The following is a 19,195-nucleotide window of genomic DNA, read 5'->3' as shown; positions in this document are numbered from 1 at the left end:
AAAAAGCCCGTGATGCACGTGTTTCAAAGAGCAGATGCGATAAGGGCGGTCTCGAGTTCATTTAAAATGGCAGGGTGCTCGTCCGCCAAGGCCCGTGGCATAAGCTGCGTGAGGCACTGGCTCCAAAGTTTTGTCATTCTCGCAATCCGATTCCTCCAAATCGCTCTCGCCACGTACTTCATTCACAATGCCCCAATCTGTGCACGGTTCTGCAGTGTCGGCATCACCATCGGCCGTAATTAAACCATTGCGACAGATGTCCCACCCGCTCTCCCAGGTCAGAAGGGAGTCGACGACGCGCTGCCACAAATCGCCGCCTCAGTGGTCCTGTTCGGAAGCTTCAAGCTCGGCATCGGGCCCGACATCAACGAAGTCGGCCTCGCGAAAAAAGTTTCGCGCGCATATAGCTGTCAACGCCGCCCACGAAATAATCACCATCTCCACAGCTGAATACCCAGACGCTCGAAGCGGCAAGTTGGCTGCCAGGTGGTCAACAGCTATGAGCAAGCGCTCTGCAACGCGGCACCTAACGCGCGGATAACGCTCAAGCCAAGTCACACTTTCGACGTTTTGTTGAGCGACAGGAAAAAGCGTGCTAGTCCTCCCGTCGGCCATCATGACCACACAAAGAGCGAGCAAGACACGCACAAGACATGTGTCATGCACACGCGAAACACATACCAAAACGCTCAGGGCCCGTTTCCAGTCAGAAATCGAAACTAATTCGAGCCAGCGTGGCAGGCGTCGCAGAGCGGTAGAGACGGGCGAAGCGGTTGTGATCAAGAGAGGAGAGCAGACTTGCGAGAGAAGGGCAAGGAGTTGCGATAAAGAGAGGGGAGGTTGCGGCGGAGGGCAACCTTGAAAACCAAAACACACGGGAAGGAGGCAGGTTGGGTAGCTTGCTTGAAAGGTACGTGAAACTTGCACATAGGAAAACTTGGAAAGAGTGCCTGCACGCGCAGAAGTCAAAGCATGGCCACCTGTATCGGTGCGCGCGGCGGTGTTCGAAGAATCGGCGGTGTTCGAAGAATCGGCGGCCGTGGTCAATAAATCGTTTTGTTGCGCCAGTGGGTTTGCGTGGCCTCACGAACTTCGATATTTCGGGATTCATTGCGCGCATATTAACAGCCGTTTTCGCGCTTCCACACGTGCGCGGAAGGCATGCTGAGTTGAGTGCAAAGGGAGCGAGAACAAGTCCTAAACACGAAACGAATTGCAAATTAAGAGTTGGTGGGGTAGCATACGCGCATGCACTAGACGCAGACTATCGGATATAGTTGGTGGCCGACAATGTTGGCAAATGGTCTGTTCACTCCAGGCCGGCGACGCCAATGACAGTACCAGCGGCAGTACCAGCCGACCGGTCTTCGAAAGATCGGTGGCAGTGTGAAAACACGGGCCTCGTCTGGCAATGCGGGGTGCTCAGAGTAGCGGGGGGACAAAGGACAGAAGGGTGCTTTACAAAAGGCAGTCGGGGCATGAAGGAAGGAAACAGCATGGTTGGGGAGAGCTGCAACTAGAGGGTCGTGGAGGCAGGGTCGGCGTTTAAAATAAGAATGTATGGGCACTTCACCGATTCCTGATCGGTGGTCGAAATTAGTTTCCCGGGAAGTCGGCAGACCGCTGACTCCGTTCGCTGTAACCAATAAGCAGCGCTAGGAGACGTTCGTTGTAAGTGCGATTTTGTGCCATTGAACCAATGTATATTTTCACGGTCATGCGAATATCGTTCATTTTAAGCGTAAGTTCGTTTTAAGTGAGGCCATTATATGTGGGCTCGACTGTATTGTTCGGCTGAAAGGATGGTTCAACTGATAAAGTTAAAGCCCTTTATAAGAGACATACTCCCGCGAGCGATTCGTGCCTCTTACACGAGGTCTCTTTTAAGCAGGGTATTCTGTATGCATTTTATATCAACCCTTATTTCAATGTGGGCACTTTAGTGTTTTATACCCTACTGTCTGTTATATCAGCATTTCTCATAAAGGGGTTTGATTGTTGTTGTACCAATATATGAAGGGACACTAAAGAGTGAAAGAGTGATACATGTTTTCTCACATTAGTAAATTATTCTGTCACCGGTGCTGCTCAAAATTTTGTTTGGCCTTGTTCTTAGTCACGTTCCGCTGGAACAAAATAGTCATTCCTTCCTTGTTAACCCGTGCAGAATGCGATTTTAGCTACCTTTGCTGCAGTACACCAGTGCCCTATGGATAAGTGCGTTATGATTTGGAAGGGGCTGTTAGCACTAGTCATGAAACACGGCACATTTTGTTCACTTATTCATGCCGATATGCACTACATATAATCTAGAGTGCTAGTACTATAATAGCTGACGTTTAATAAAAGTTACTGGCAATCATTTTGAGCACTAAATGACATTTCTGCTGCTTTTAAAAAAATTGTGCTCCAGTAATTTTTTTCGCCACCCTTACTTCTTGGTTTTCCAATTCTCCCGAATTTCAGGGTTGCCAGATTGGCAGAGCCTCATTTGAATTCAGTCTGTCAAAGGACTTAAGGGGTGTGACAAATGCTAATGTGGTCTTCATCACTGTTTGTTTGCTTAGTGGGGTCGCTCAAAGCACTACTTTCTTTGAAAAAGCGGTGCTCGTGTTCACTCTGCATAATTCAAGTGAGGTGGAATGGCTTGTACGTACTTTTTTGTTTTTCTAAATTTAAGCCTTTTGTTTCATACTGCTTCAAATTTGGTCTTTCATGAGAAAATATGGTTGTCCTTTTTTCCATAACCTGCTTGAAGTATGAGTGTTAGTGCTCCAAAAATAACATTTTGCTGCTCTAAAAATTGCTCCAAATTTTATTTTGGCTGTTGCACCCCTGCATATGTGCCGATTCTCTATCCCAATTTCAGCGCGATAGCGTGGAAATGATAGCCTTTAAGAGCCATAAGGCAGCAATTTGCGCACTTGCACTGCTGTCTACTCGAAAACACTGCACTGCAGTGCCTACTTGCACTGCAGTGCATACTTCGAAAACTAAGTTAGAAAGCTTCAATCATCTTGTTTTCCAGCCATAACATATCGCAAATTTTACCACACTGGCCATTATTAAATTTTTCACTCTACCAGAAAGAATTAGCGAATGGTCGCATCATGACGTGCTGACGCAGCGAAGAGCAGGCGACATGCTGCCTGCGTGTCGCTATTGTGCTGCAGTGAAGCATATCCTATTTTTCGCAAGCGCATATTTTAGTTGATCACAAAAGCATGTTCTTTTTTTTTTTCTCACTGGTGTCAGCAGTGAGGCCTGTCATTCCTATGTGTTTGCGGCAAAAATTAAGATCTGGTCTTGCGAGAAAACATAACGGTTGGAGTTGCAAACTAGCCGGCACAGCAAACGATCAGGCCTGATTACTTTGAATAATTGCAAGTTCCTTGTCTCCCATTTTTCGTGTGTTCTGTTAATTCGAAAACAAGGCTGTGGCACACATCGTACGGAGTATCGTCTGCTCTCGCACAATTTGTGTCACACAAGCACCAGAAAAACAATTAAATGCACCAATAGTTCCCATGGCGAGCTACAGCAGCCACGAGCGGTGGAGCAACCGGTGCTTTGCCAGTATGTAAGTTGCGGTGGACTGGAGATCACTCATGTCACTACAGATCTGGTGTGGTGTCGCTACAACTTTCGCTGCCTCTCTTATAGAGCTATGTCGGTGTTGGCGCACTAGCAATGGGTCTCAATCGAGAGAATGAACATTTAGGTACAGTTTGGAAGTGAATTAAAATATATTCTAAATGTTTGCTGTGTCTGACCCTTCATGTGGAATGTCCATGCATGCAGAAGAAACCCACAAGAGGCTTGTTAAAGCCTCAAAATTTGATGGCACTAGCTATTTAATTTTTTTGTTCGGAGCACTATGGGCGAAAATGCCTTTAGCTGTGGCCTTCTGTGACTTCATAGTCTTAGTTTTCTGGTCAGAATGTGACTGATGCTGCTGTCAACCCTGGCTAATACAGCTAATATGTCACCAAACAGAATGGTTGAAAATTTGATTTTTTGCCATTACTGACAACAGCGTGAATGTTATAGTTTAGCGAGATTAGTAGTATAGCGGGCTTACCGGAGTAGTGGGATCTAAAGTGCATCCACAGTAAAGTAAACAACCCGTAGTATGTATCGTATGCATGGTATTTTTTATATTTAGCGTTACCGTGTTCACGTTGTCTACATAGTGCACAGATATTATGGTGGCGGTTTTAGATGCCCGCTTCAAACTAAATTAAGTGGTGGTAACGACAGATGCACTTATTTGTGGCTAACGACTGCACAAAGTGCCTTCACTTGCCTTCAAGTAGCTTTGACAGCAGAGCATTACAGATAACTCAGCTTAGTTTTTGAGATAGCTTTCCATTTTGAATGTCCATAGGTCTAATTAGAAGATTGCTGTAAACAAATGTGCCGTATAAAAATTTGAGCTTTTGGGGGATAGTTCATATTTATTTACTTTTATTATTACTAAATATAGCAGAATATCACCGCACACGGCAATACAGGCAAGAATTCTTAGTTTCTTTTTTTCACTACATATATAATATATTCACCCTCCACTAGGCCACGTCACTGTCCCAGCTCGAGCACGCAAACGTTACCCAGCTAAACTATAACACGCTGTCCGTAATGAACGTTTGCGGCATGGTGACGCTATTTCCTTAACGTATGAGGGCAAGTGGAAAAGTTATTTTTGTTTCACAATGTCGTTTTTCGGTTTTTGGCTATGTTGGATGTGCAATTTATTGCCCATCATTTTGCTACATAAACATCAGTCTATGCAGTTTCTTTCAAAAGATACGAGTGAAAATGTTCAACCACTCATCATCTGCGAATTTGAAACTGAAAGTGCCAGTTTTGTGTGCATTATAAGATTAGCTTGATGTGTAGTATTTTGTTGGTTATTTAGCTCACATATCACGAGTGAACATGTAATAGTGCTCTGAAAATGATGTCAAGACATCATAAAATTCATAATCTTCTCACCTAATGAACGCATAACATATAGATGTGTTTTCACACTCAAAGGCACTACTTGAGCCTTTAAACTATCAAATTTGCTTTGTTGACGATGTGCATTAATTCATTAATGGCAACAAAAGCACATTAATTATTTTGAGCAAATTGGGACCAAGCGTGACCCTTGCACGGGAAAAACGTGCCTCTCAAATGATCCGCACCCTAGCGTGAGAGCACTTCGTCATGTCACTGTTGCTGCAAAACAAGCTAAAAAAATAGAATTGTCGCTGGAGAAGAGGTACATTATAGTCCACATTGGAACTAGCTACATATATTGAAAACTGTACCTCTCCTGAAAATTTTGTGTAAGCACTGCACCTGTTTCAAATTTTTTTGTCGATTTTCTCACAACCTATATTTCTGTCATTTTTACGTATGTGAACAGTCGTAGCTCTTTTGCTCATTAACATTTTTTCATAAAATTTGGCACACTTTTTTATAACAATATTGTTATGGGGAGTATTTATTTAAGGGTCGTGAGTCCGTAGGAGAGCGGGATCACGGCCCCACAACACCAATGTCGTCGTCTTCCATTATAGGCCATTTAAGCTGCTCCACTGGAGAAGTATTTCCACACCCGTGACATTACCCCGGCCTGTAAAGCCACCGTCTCAATGCCAGCTATGACTAAAAGGGCTTGTCACTATTTTAGGCCTTCAGGCGAGAGACATGCACTATGTCGGTTTTGAGAGTAGTAGTCGATGAGTTCTGTGATTTGGTTATTGGAGAAATCTCATAGGTAACTGGTGTCACCTGGCGCACTACTTGGTAGGGCCCGACGTATCACAATAAAAGCTTCTCACTGAGGCCAACACGACGAGATGGGAGTCACAGTAGAACGAGAGAGCCCAGGGAAAAATCGGCGTCCCTGTGTCGACTATCATACAGGGCCTGGGACAGTGAGAGCAGAGTGCAGGCTACCGTGCGTGCAATGACAGCTTGGGTGATGGCATCTTCAGTGTATGAAATCATCGATGTTGGATCACATGGAAGCAGAGTATCAAATGGTAACGAAGGATCACGCCCGAAGAGAAGATAAAAGGGTGAGTAGCCGGCATTTTCGTGGTGCGATGAATTATAGGCAGAGGTAACGAACGGGAGAGCAATGTCCCAATCGGTCCGGTGTGGTAGTCAGAAATGTACATTAAAAGCATGTCTGTCAGTGAGGCGTTCGGTCAGCCTGTTGGTCTGGGGATGATAAGACGTGCTAAAGTTATGACGAGTAGCACAAGACCGCAGTAGGTCCTTTACCACCCGAGAGAGGAAGCAGTGACTACGGTCTACGAGTAGGTGAGAAGGAGCACCATCATGAAGAATGACGTCGTATAGGAGGAAATCGGCAACATCGGTCGCACAACTGATCGATAGCGCTCGGGTGATAGTGTACCGAGTGGCATAATTCGTGGCTACTGCGATCCATTTATTTCTATTTGTCCAAGTTGGAAAAGGACCAAGCAAGTCCAATCCCAGTCGATGAAAAGGCTTAGCTGGGACTTCCATAGACTGAAGGCTGCTGGCAGGGGGAGTCGTAGGTTTCTTTAGACTTTGGGAGAGGTCGCAAGCCGCAACGTAGCGACGAACAGAGCGATACCGGCCTTTCCAGAAAAATCCTAATCTAACATGGTCGTAGGTTCGGGTCACGCCTAAGTGTTTTCAAGTTGGGACGTCGTGAAGCTCTTCAAGGACGTCTTTTGCGCAAATGATGTGGGATGATGAGTAAAAGTTCTGCACCCTCTGGGTGTTAATTACGGTGATACAAAATGTCTTGCAGTAAGAACATGCAGAGGGAAGGGTCGGCATTGCCGGCTTGAAGGCAGTCAATGATGAAGAGTAGTAGCTGCCACGTGCAGAAAGTCTGTGATGGCGAAAATACAGGCATCAGCTTCGAATTCAGTGGAGTCGGGTGGTGCAACCGGGTGGCGGGATAAGCAGTCGGCATGCTGTGCAACTTGCCAGATTTGTACACCACCAAGTACGTGTACTCCTGTAGTCGTAATGCCCAGCGGCCGAGTATTCCAGTAGGGTCCTTCAGTGTTGACAGCCAGCACAGTGCGTAATGATCTGTGATGACCGCAAACGGGCGTCCATACAGGTACGGAGGAAATTTAGCGACGGCCCAGACGAGAGCTAGACATTCCCGCTCAGTAATGGAATAATTAGTTTCCGACTGTGACAGAAGGCGACTGGCATATGCTATAACACGGTTTGTGCCTCTCTGTACCTGAGCGAGTATAGCCTCAATGCCATGGCCGCTTGTATCAGTGCGAAGCTCTGTTTGGACAGCTGGGTCAAAGTGGGCCAGCACTGATGGTGAAGGCAGAGCGGAAATTATTGATGCGAAGGAATGTGCTTGGTTCGCACCCTAGGAAAAAGCCACATCCTTTTTGAGGAGATCCGAGAAGGGTTAAGCAATATCTGTGAAGTTGGCAACAAAGCTGCGGAAGTTGGCAACAAGGCGGCAGAAGTATGAGCAGAGCCCCGGAAAGCTGCGGACCTCTTTTGTAGAACGCAGCACAAGGAACTCGCGAACAGCACGAACTTTGTCGGGGTCGGGTTGGACTCCAGTAGCATCGACAAGGTGGCCAAGTAGCTTAATTTACGGCACCCAAAAGTGCACTTAGACGAATTCAGCTGGAGGCAAGCACGCTGAAATACATCAAGAATGATCGACAGACGAGAGAAGTGGCTCTCAAACGTGGGCGAGAACACGATAATACTGTCCAAATAGCAAAGGCAGGTTGACCATTTAAAACCGCGTCGGAGAGAGTCCATCATGCGCTCGAAAATTGCAGGAGCATTACACAATTCAAACGGTATGACCTTAAGTTGGTAAAGGCCGTCGGGTGTGACGAATGCTGTCTTCTCGCGGTGGTTCGTGATCATCTACTGAAATTTTCCAATATCCGGATCGAAGATTGAGTGACGAAAAATACTTGGTACCATGGAGGCAGTCGAGCGTATTGTCGATTCAAGGCATGGGATAGACGTCCTTTTTAGTGATTCAATTTAGATGGTGATAGTCGACGCAAAAGTGCCAGCTGTTGTCCCTTTTCTTAACTAGCACCTCAGGTGATGCCTAAGGGCTGGATAAAGGCTCTATGACGTCTTTTTCGAGCATATTTTCTGCCTCCTTCTAACTTGGTGCTCAGCGTGCAACGCACGGTAGGGGCGTTTGTGAAGGGGACTGGCATTGCGGTGTCGATACTGTGGGCTAAGACAATTGTGTGGCCTAGTGGACGGTCGTCAGTGTCAAAAACATCTATGTAGGAAAGCAAAACGCTGCACAGGGCTTCAACTTGCGAAGGCAAGAGGTCCCTGTATATCATTTTGTCCAGGAATGTCGTATTGTGTGCTGCTATGGGAAGAAATTGTGCATTCTTCGACAGTTGAAAGCTCTGCTAGTGAGATGCCTTGGGAAAAGACTTAGACTGACGTGGAGAAGTTTAAGACAGGAAGCAGCGTCTTGTTGTTGGCGACAGTCACAACAGTATGTGGAAGGGCTATGTTGCGGGAAAGAGTAAGGTCAGTGGGGGGGGGGGGGGGGGGGGGGCTACCAAGTAGTCGATATCAGGGACTGATGGAAAAGGTGACATAAGGACATACACAGCAGCCTGAGGTCGAAGTCGTAGGGACTCCATAGACCGTAGCTGCGTGCAACTTGCAGGAGGGGCATCGTCATAAAAAGGCAACTTGAGCCTTAAAACACCGGATGAACAATCGATGAGGGCAGAGTGACTGGTCAAGAAATAAATGCCAAGATTAATATCGCGTGGGCAAGTGGCAAGAACTGCAAAGAGTACTGAAGTTTGGTGGCCGGCAACAGTAACATGAGCAGTGCACATACCAAGGACTGATGTTCGGTTTCCGTTAGCTACACGCACTGTTGCAAACACAGCAGGTGTAAGGACCTTCTTGAGGCGGCATCGAAGCTAAAACTCATCACAGATAAATGAGCGCCAGTGTTTATCAGTGCTGTAACGGCCAGGCCATCGATGAAGACTGCAAGTAAATTTCGTTTTGGATCAGGGGTCGGTAGAGGGTTTCGGGAGCTCGTCGTCAGTGCAGCGCCATCTCCAGGAGCTGCACTTGTTAGTTTTCTGGGAGGTGGCTAGAATGAGCCGGCGACAGAGAGCGATTGCACTGAGGAGAGCGTGATTGGCGACCCTGAGGTGACGGCGACCGGCTGGAGAAGTTCCTCTGAGCGCCGATGTCCGCGTAAGTGGGTTGAGATCGAGTAAATGAGCGACGTGGTGGAATGTTCTGAAGGGTTGCCCTGTTGTCTGGCATTCTGTGTGCCCTGTGCACTGTGATTCCGCTCTCCTACGGACTCACAACCCCTAAATAAATACTCCCTGTAACAATATCAAGCGTGCAATGAACCTCAATGAGCAAATCGTGCCACAAGATTTAACATGGATGCCTGTTATACAAAGGTGCCCCCAGTGTTAGTGCATACTTTTGTGGTAATTTAATTACAGTGTTTTTACTATCCATCAGATCTCATTTGTTTTGGTTCATTGCACAGGCCCAAGCTTCTTATATGTGCCTGCAAAAAATAAATTTTTTTATCAAGCGGAACTTGAGTTAGGAATGTTCATGTAAGACATACATTTAATGAAATTTTTAATTATGCAAAATAACATGAAAGATGACTTGCTATATAACGCTCACATGTGCCTAAAAAGATGTGCAAACTAATAATTTCTAGTGTATATTGCTTTTTAAAAAGTTTTCCCGTCATTTGGCCTCATACCTTAACACCCGCTATCACTCTAATGCTAAACTATTACCTCACAATAAATGAAAAGTGTAAAGTAAGGGCATGCACCTGTCTCTTCATGTGGCGTAACGTAGACTGCTGACAATGTAAGGCACCAGGGTTATGATTTTCCTCACTGCAAGCAGTACCACTCTATAGAAAAAGAGCATTTTTTAAAGGCTGCGCATATGTAAAACATGGACAGCCCCACAATACCGAGCATCAAAGTGTGTCTGGGATGTAAATTTCCATCTGCCTAAATTTTCAAAATGTTAAAAAATAAATGCCAGTGCGCCGGAAGTACAGATAAAATGAACGTAGGGATAAAGAAAGGGCTGTAGCAGAATAGTTGCCAACCAAGTTTTTCAGTCCTCTTTATTTATGTTGACTTCCCCTCAGACCACACTGCGCAGGAACTGTGTAAATTTCGCATGTTTTTGCTTTTCCAAGTGCTTGCACGATATAACCACATGAGTGTTGCACGCATGCTATGCACGTCCTTATTTTCGTCGACTATGCGAATCGCCCCTTTAAAACTCAACCGCTGCAAAGTGTTTCGTGCACTTGGCACCAAACTGCAATGTTAATTGACTGATGAATGCTGTCTTATTATTGCATACACTGCATGAGAGCCAACACTGATATCTGCAAGCAGATGAACCAAAAGTTGTGGTTTGTTAAACCAACTGAGAGTGTCAGCCCTTTGCTGACATCACCATTGCACACTGGCGACATCAGGACAAGCAGTGGTGTTACGGTAAAGGAGCACAGGATTGTTTTGACGCAGTAGCACTACAGAGCTGGTTTCTCGGAAATTCTATCGTCGGTGTGGGGGCGGTGGTTGGGGACAAAAAATAGTGATCTCGTGCGTGACAAAAAAAACGAGAAAGATGCACATAAAATAAATAATAAATGTTTTAGAATCTGAGTAAGGATCGAACCCAGGCCGTATGCATGGTAAGCAGGTGTTCTACCACACAGCCAGGCGTCTGCTTGAAAGTACAGTTAAAGCAACCTCCTCTTTTTTTTTTTATTTACGCATACTGCAGGCCCTTCTCAGGCTCATGCAAAAGTGAATACAAATAATATAAACAGACAATAAAAACAAATGCACAGTATATCTTGGCACAGGTAAAAAAATGATACATAGAAAATTAACAAGTCGAAAGTTCTCCACATCTCGACCCGTTCGCCAAGCCTAAGTCGATCTGTTCTGTCACCATGAGTAGCGTACGGCGGCAGGCCTTCACGGCACAGCGAAAGCTTAAGATCATCATCGTCGCCGAGGAATTCGGAAATCGCGAAGCGGGAAGACGGCACGATGTGGACGAGTCCTGCGAGCGACTGTGGAGAAAGAAGAAAGAGAGCCTATAAGCCGCGCACCGCGACCGTAGGTCGTTTCGTGGCCCCAAGACCGGTGCCTACCCTGAGCTGGAGGCGGAGCTAGTAAAGTTCATCGAAGATGTGAGAAGCAGGGGTTACGCCGTATCGACCGACATGGCCCAAGTGGAAGCCCGGCGACTTTCGAGGGAGCTAGGCCTACCTCACGAGTTCCGTGCGAGCCACGCATGGCTGCACCGCTTTATGAAACGGCAAGGGCTCTCAATCAGACGGCGGACTACAACATGTCAACGCATGCCGGCTTCTTATGAGTAGAAGCTGCTCAAGTACCAGAGATATGTAATTGGCCTGCGAGAGCAGCACAATTACATTTTCTCGCAAATCGGCAACGCAGATGAAACTTCTGTTCATTTTGAAATGCCATTGGACACAACGATTGAGAAGACGGGCAGCAGTTCGGTGAGCTGACCGGCGGGAACACGAAACTGCGCATCACAGTCTTGCTTTGTGCCCTCGCCGATGGCACGCAACTGTGATCGTACGTCATCTTGAAAAGGAAAACTCTACCAAAGGTTCATTTGCCTGCCGGTGTGGTGGTGCGTGCACACGAGAATGCATGGATGAACAGTGACTTGTTCGTAGACTGGATCAAGATGGTATGGGAGAAGAGGCCCGGTGCGATGCTCGCAAAAAGGTCCATGTTCGTTCTTGACTCTTCCGCGGCCACACAACTGAGGAAGTGAAGGACCGCCTTTCACGCAACGGCACCGACTTAGTTGTTATACCTGGTGAAATGACGTCAAAGTTGCAGCCTCTAGATGTGTCGCTTAACAAGCCCTTCAAAGCGCATGTCAAGCGCTATTACGCCGAGTGGACGGCCGAAGGCTGCTACGACTTGACGCCGACAGGACGAGTCCGAAGGCCTGATATTGCCTTATTCTGCAAATGGATTGTCGAGGCATGGAAGGCCATTCCAGGTGAGATGGTGCGAAAAAGTTTCAAGAGATGCTGCATCACAAACAACATGGATAGAACTGAAGATGACCTTGTGCATAATAGTGAGGACTGCGGCTCAAGTGGTAGTTCTAGTGAGAGCAGCGACAGTGAGTGAATTGTGACTGGCCTTGCAGACAGTGTATTCTGCTTGCTAAATAAAGCTTTTTGTGTCTACATATGTGCTATGTTGCTTGAGCAGTAGCTTTTGTACAGCCTTTCCTGTATATCAAATGTGCGGGCAATACGCGAGGATTTTTTTTTTTCTTTCTCGGTGAGCTGAAAGTGGGGGTGCGGATTATATGCAGGGGTGGGTTATGCGCACAAAAATACGGTATTATGAGCCCAACGGCCAAGTCGTTCAGTGGGGTCCTTTAGAGAAGAAAGCCAACACAGCGTGTGGTGTGACGACACAGAAAGGGCGGTCATACAAGTGAGGACGGATTTTCGAAACCGCCCAGACAAGGGCGAGACATTCCTGTTCTGTTATAGAGTAATTTCGTTCAGACTTTGAAAGCATACGGCTTGCATACGCGATTACACGGTCATTGCCCCACTGAATTTGCGCCAAAACTGCACCGATTCCGTGACCACTCGCGTCTGTTCGCACTTCTGTAGGAGCATCGGGGTCAAAATGTGCAAGAATAGGTGGTGTCATTAGAGCGGTGATAAGCTGAGAGAAGGCATCGGCTTGCAGAGGGCCCCAACAAAATGGAACGTCTTGTTTGAGAAGGTTGGTGAGTGGCCGTGCGAATGCCACAAAGTTTTTCACAAACCGGCGAAAGTAGGAGCAGAGGCCCAAGAAACTGCGAACATCATGGGCAGAGCGTGAGACTAGGAAGTTTGCTACAGCGCGTACTTTCGCCGGGTTTGGTCGTACGCCGGCAGCGTCAACAAGGTGACCCAACAGGGTAATCTGACGAAGACCGAAGTGGCACTTGGAGGAATTGAGCTGCAGGCCGGCCCGTCGAAATATGGGTAGAATGGCCGAAAGGTGTTCAAGGTGTGTTGCGAAGGTAGGTGAGAAAATGATCACGTCGTCCAGGTAACACAAACATGTCGACCATTTAAATCTTTGTAGGAGCGTGTCCAGCATTCTCTCGAAGGTCGCTGGAGCGTTGCAGAGACCGAAGGGCATGACCTTGAATTGGTAAAGACCGTCAGGGGTAATGAAGGCGGTCTTTTCTCGGTCCATGTCATGTACAGCAATTTGCCAGCAGCTAGATCGGAGTTCGAGAGATGAAAAGAAGGTGGCGCCATGGAAGCAATTGAAGGCATCGTCAGTGCGTGGTAGGGGGTACACGTGTTTTTTGGTAATTTTATTATGGTGGCGATAATCAACGTATAAACGCCATGAGCCGTCTTTCTTCATTACTAACACCACGGGAGATGCCCAAGGGCTCGATGATGGTTCAATTACAATTTTCGTTAGCATTTTGGCCACTTCTTTTTTAATCGCTTCTCGCTCAGACGCTGACACGCAGTAAGGCAGACGGTGAATGGCCGCAGTCACCAGTGTTAATTCGGTGAGTGACAATTTTAGTCTGGCCCAAGGGACGATCGTCGTTGCCGAAAATGTCACTGTATGAGGTCAAAACCTGGCAGAGAGTGTCGGCCTGGTGAGGCGAAAGCTCCGATCCAATCATGCTTCGAAAAATGGCATCATCTGAGCTGGGTGACCGTGAGACTGCGCTTCGATCAGGAGCAGATACAGGGACAACACTGACATCGTCCTCTGTTATGGCAGTTAGCTGGGCTAGAGACATCTGGCAGGACAACACTTGTGGGGTGAAACCAAAGTTAAGGAGCAAAAGGAACACACAGTTTTCCACTATGGTCGCGATGGTACGAGGCACAGTAACACTGCGCGTCAGCCGAACGTCAGTAATCGGCGTAACGATATAATCACCGTCAGGAGCAGGAGGGGCCGATGAGAAAGACACGTACGTGACGGCACGAGGTGGCAGGCGAATGAGTGGTTAGGCTCAAGCGGCTGGTGGGCTTTGCAGAGTAGCCGGCAAAGATTAGAAGATTGAGGCTGAGGGTACCAGACGAACAGTCAATTAAGGTCGAGTGTGTCGAAAGGAAATCAAGGCCAAGTATGAGGTCATGAGGGCAACAGGCTAGCATGGCAAAAAGGACCACGGCGTGACAACTGGCAATGCTTACACGAGCAGTGCACATTCCGATAACTGGTGCAGTACCACCATCGGTGACACGTATTGCCTACGTCGTAGACGGTGTCATAATCTTTTGCAAGCGGCGGTGTAGAGAAGCGCTCATAATAGACAGGTGCGTACCTGTGTCAATGAGGGTGGTGACAGGAACATGGTCGACTTGTACTTCAAGCATGCTGTGGTGCGTGGGAAACGTCGGTAGAGAATTTTCGGCCGTCATTGGTATTGCAGCTTCATCTCTATGAGCTGCAATATCTAGTTTTCCTGCTGCGATCATCCAGAGAAGCTCGAAGAGAAAAAGAGCCGAGGCGGCGGAGAGTGGGATTGGCGACGTAGCGGCGACGGGGAGCGCGAGCTGCGGCGACCGGGCAAAGGGGTTTCAGTGGAAGGCTCGTGAGATGAGGACGAATAGAAATCGAAGGGTGTGGCGGCTGAACGTCGAGGGGTCGTCGGGTGTATGTCCGCAGAGGTAGAGAAGGTCTGACGTGGTTGGTTTGACCAGCGGCGGCGGCAATAGCGAGAAACGTGCCCAGGCTGGTGGCAGGAAAAACAAATAGGCCGGTCGTCGGGTGTTCACCATTCCGAAGGGTTACAGAAGGGCATTGTTGGAGGTAAACGGCGAGCGTGTCCTGGGGAGTAAGACGGAACTTCAGGGCGAGTCAAGGGACATGCTGATGGAAGGCCGAGGTTCGCAAACTCCTGCCTCACCAGAGCTTGTATTAACGCCACTGATGACTGTTGTTGGTCAGAGATGAGCGTTGCGAAAACGGCTGGCTCATGAGGAGCCGGACAGGCGGCTTCGATTTCCCGACGAACAATACGCGTGACGTTATACGTGGGGGACTGGCGGGCGGCTTCACACGATGAGGTTGCGGCCGTGTTGGGCAGCCGGGTGAATCGCTGAGTAATACAGCGGCTCTTGGCTTCTTCGAACAGCCGGCACTCTTTAATGATGGCATCGACCGTGGCAACGTTATTGTACACTAGAAGATTAAAGGCGTCATCTGCTACGCCTTTCAGCATATAGGCCACTTTCTCAGATTCACTCATGTGCTCGTCAATCTGGCGGCATAGGGCGATGATGTCGTGAATGTGCGCAACGTACGACTTTGTCGATGTCTGTGCACAAGCCGCCAGTTGATTACGCGCTGCGATCTGCCGCCCAACGGTGTCGCCAAAAAGTTCATGGATCTTCTTTTTAAAGGAATCCCAGCTTGTAATATCCGCTTCGTGGGTCAAACCACACCCGCGGTGGGCCATCGAGGTAGAAAAGCACATTGGCAAGCATAAGAGTCGAGCCCCGCCTATATCTTGCGCTAACCCGTTCGTACCGGTTGATCTATTTGTCGACGTCAACGCCATTCTGACCGGAAAAATACACCGGGATCACGAGCAGGAAGTAGAATGACATACGTTGAAGTCACGAAAGGGGAAGGCGGTGAAGACGATGGTTGTTCAACCTGTAACATGGTTGGACCTATGATGACGCGGCCATTGCGGAGCTTTGTGATGAAGACAGAGATGTACCCCGCACCTCCACCACAAAGATGTTATGTAAAAATGACGCGAGGCGTGTCTATTCAGAATCTATATTCACACTGATGTGTATAGCATTGACTAAGATGGAGGACAGCACGCACAACCGACAGAACACTTCCTCGTTGTCATCTTCTGACCACCGATATGTCAGCTACGTAGCAATATCTCCTGAACAGGTGTGTGGATAACATGGTGTTTCAAGGGAACCATGCTTATAGTCTGCCGAGTGCAGGTCGCTTGTTAGCTGTTTTCGCACTCACCCCTTACACATTTGAAATATAGGAAGTGCCATTATCCTGGTGACATAACATTCCCGCCTGTCTTCTTCTTTACCCAATGTTTGATAAAGTGCAGAAAAGGCTAAAGGTTTGATGTCAAAATATAATATTAATGCAATGTTTATTTTGTTCTCTATAGCATCTAAATTCACTAAATAGTTTTGAGCCTCTGAGTGATTGAGAAGGAGCTATCATCAGTTCTTTCAGCTTTCAACTTTACCGTGTGAATAACTTGTATGTGGGAAAATGAAAAATCCCTGGAACATGCATGCTTGTCTTCAAGGCTGGAACTCGAGTTGCAGCCTTGAAGTGGCAGCTTTCAAGTTGCAGCTTGAACTCGAGTTGCAGCCTTGAAGTGGCAGCTTTCAAGTTGCAGCTTGAGCAGCAGCCTTGAAAAAGACAAGTCTGGTGGTCGATACATTGGCTGTTGCGACACCCTGTGTTTCAAGCATTTTGCATTCCGTCGAGATACTATCTCCCCTGCACTTTAATGTCATTCTTACGTGGAAGGAACATTATCTAGCCTTGCAACTAGAACGGTTCTCTTGCATATTTTTTTTTTTATGAGACAGTTTTCCTGTTCTAATTATTCTTTTATCTGCTCCAAAAAGTTTAACAAATGCAATCCGAACTGTCCCATCCTTTAGTCCTTTGTGTAACTTTGAGGATCGCTCGAAGCATGGCTCTTTCAGGAGAAATGAACATGCCGTCTCCAATCAGCACATAGCTTTCAATTTAAACCGTTTCTGCGCTACAGAGCTGTTTCGTGCTTTGCAGATGGGATCTTCACCGAATAATCTACCTACCTTGCTTGTTACAACGCCCAAGCCAAGTGAGGGCCCCGCCACGGTGGTCTAGTGGCTAAGGTACTCGGCTGCTGACCCGCAGGGCGCGGGTTCGAATCCCGGCTGCGGCGGTTGCATTTCCGATGGAGGCGGAAATGTTGTAGGCCCGTGTGCTCAGATTTGGGTGCACGTTAAAGAACCCCAGGTGGTCAAAATATCCGGAGCCCTCCACTACGGCGTCTCTCATAATCATATAGTGGTTTTGGGACGTTAAACCCCACATATCAATCAATCAATCAAGCCAAGTGAGGGGCACAGCTTAGGTTAGGTTAGGTTTTTTCCCCATTTTAACACCTGTTTCATTTTTCAACTTTATGGGCTGTTCACAAATTACCAATTCAGATGTGAGTATCTCTCCTAATTACCTTTGTCACAAATTTCGTTGCGATCTCTTTAGTCAGGTCAGCCAGTGAACGTAAGGCAAGTTTACCGTGGAGTCTGCTGGGAAGTTTTATTGTTACAACAGCATTGAGAAAGCAAATATTCTTTGCTGACTAAGGAAATTGTATGGGCCGTAGTGTGAATGGGAATAGCTTTGTTCACAGCTATGATGCTTTAAACAATGTCAACATGAGCTATGCCTGACAATTTGAATGATAAATGGTCATGATGCTGAAATCTTCAATTATCGATACAGCTTACAGTCATGCTTTGGGGGCATTACCCGAGCAGGCCTGAAAATTAAGTTGGTTGTTTAACCATAGTTATTATTGTATTAGTTGCACAATGCCGGTCTCCTTTTCACAGGTAGCTCCTATGGTCCAGGTGTTACGAAATGGCCTGCTGCTTGTGAAGTCACTGAAGCTACTGCTGCCAGTGTGATACCTCCTGAAGCTGCTCGCTTGGGAAGCCAGCCACCATCAGTAATGCCCCTTAGGTACCCACCCCCCCCTGGCTCTGTCCTGGTGGAGCCTCAGCACCGGTTTTTGTTGCTCACTGATCGGCCAACCTATGGCCCATCTCGTGCGCCAGTGCGTCCCTTGGCACCTGTCGTGAAGACTGCCACAGATGGCGTCTCCCATAGTAACCCTGCAGTGACAACCTCAGCAACCTTCGGGCCTATGTACAGTGTGGGAATCATGCCCGCAGGCGTGTTTCCACAGCACTCATTTCCCCCGTTCCTGCATGCGGGCCACCAAAGCAATGGCTACTTGTCATTCCTGTCAGGTGCGGGTTATGTGGCCCCACCCACAACGGCAGCAGCCTATGTTCCCCTAGCCACGTTTGGTGGGCCCTCTGTGGTGGTTCCTCCTCCCCCCACCAGTGCCAAGGTGGCCAGCTGCTACAACTGTGGCATGGTTGGTCATCGAGGCCATGAGTGCAAAGAAGCCACAGTGGAAGAGGCTACCAAGGCCCGTAAGTACACAGCTGGAAGCTCATGTGCAGTCTTGTGCTCACAGTGCCACTTTTTTTTTTTATGCAGCCCAGTTCCGACTGCACTTTGCACCTGCTGGAGCACCTCCTGAGGCGCAGCCATAAATCCAGCTTTAAATATACCTGTGTACATATGCCCCAACTCCTAGATCGGTACAGGAAGGACTGTCATGACAACTGCTGTGCAGTGGCAACCAGCCAGTCTCCCCATTCATCGTCTAGTACAAACTGTGGACTAGTTCACTTTGTGTTCACAGCATGCTTTGCTGCCTTTCCACAGGATCCCATTCCGTGCTCTGCCAAGTTGCTTAATGCTGCTACAGGGAGACATTGGCGAGCTGCACTAGTCTACTGAAGTCTTCGGCGTATTTCCAGCAGCGCTTGTTCGGCGTATTTCCAGCAACGCTTGTTTCATGCCCAGTATTTTATGCTAGCAGCCATTTTTAGCTACTATTTAAAAGCTTTCACCCTCGGTTGCCTGGCTTAATGGGCTCTGCAGTGTCAGTGTTTTTGTCAGCTGTGGACACTGCATTTTTAGCTTCAAGTTTCTAGGTTAGCCCGTCATACTTTTATTGTCACAAGTCTCGCCATCATTTCATCAGCCAAATTTTGACCCCCTTTAGTTGCAGGATATTTTCCTGTATTGTGTCCTCTTCTCTGCATTGCCAGTGAATGATTGGGGGGACTGGGTGGTTTGTCATCTTGAACATGTGATGAGAATTACTTAAAAAAAATACCACTCAGCCAAAGACATGTTGAATCGTCACATCGGACTGTGCCCACTGGAGAAATACCTTTTTGATGCTGCAGTGCCCATACTCTACATCTGCATCTCTTCTCCTTCACTATTTTTCACTTGCG

The 19,195-nt window shown here is 47.5% G+C and overlaps 1 protein-coding gene across 1 annotated transcript in view; it reads left to right on the top strand.

Annotated features, from left to right (window-relative positions):
• Positions 1-18,470, top strand: part of LOC119176459 (uncharacterized) — a 58,684-nt gene extending 40,214 nt beyond the window's left edge. Inside the window, exons 10-11 of the mRNA XM_037427748.2 lie at positions 17,708-18,316; positions 18,384-18,470. Of these exons, the coding sequence (XP_037283645.2) occupies positions 17,708-18,316; positions 18,384-18,439 (665 nt within the window). The 3' untranslated portion in view covers positions 18,440-18,470. The remainder of the gene's footprint in view (positions 1-17,707; positions 18,317-18,383) is intronic.
• The last annotated feature ends 725 nt before the right edge of the window (positions 18,471-19,195 follow it).

Source organism: Rhipicephalus microplus, chromosome X (genome assembly GCF_043290135.1).
Source record: "Rhipicephalus microplus isolate Deutch F79 chromosome X, USDA_Rmic, whole genome shotgun sequence".
Lineage (NCBI taxonomy): Eukaryota > Metazoa > Arthropoda > Arachnida > Ixodida > Ixodidae > Rhipicephalus > Rhipicephalus microplus.
Note: the sequence above shows the minus strand (reverse complement) of the source record. Positions and strands in the feature narration are given on the sequence as shown.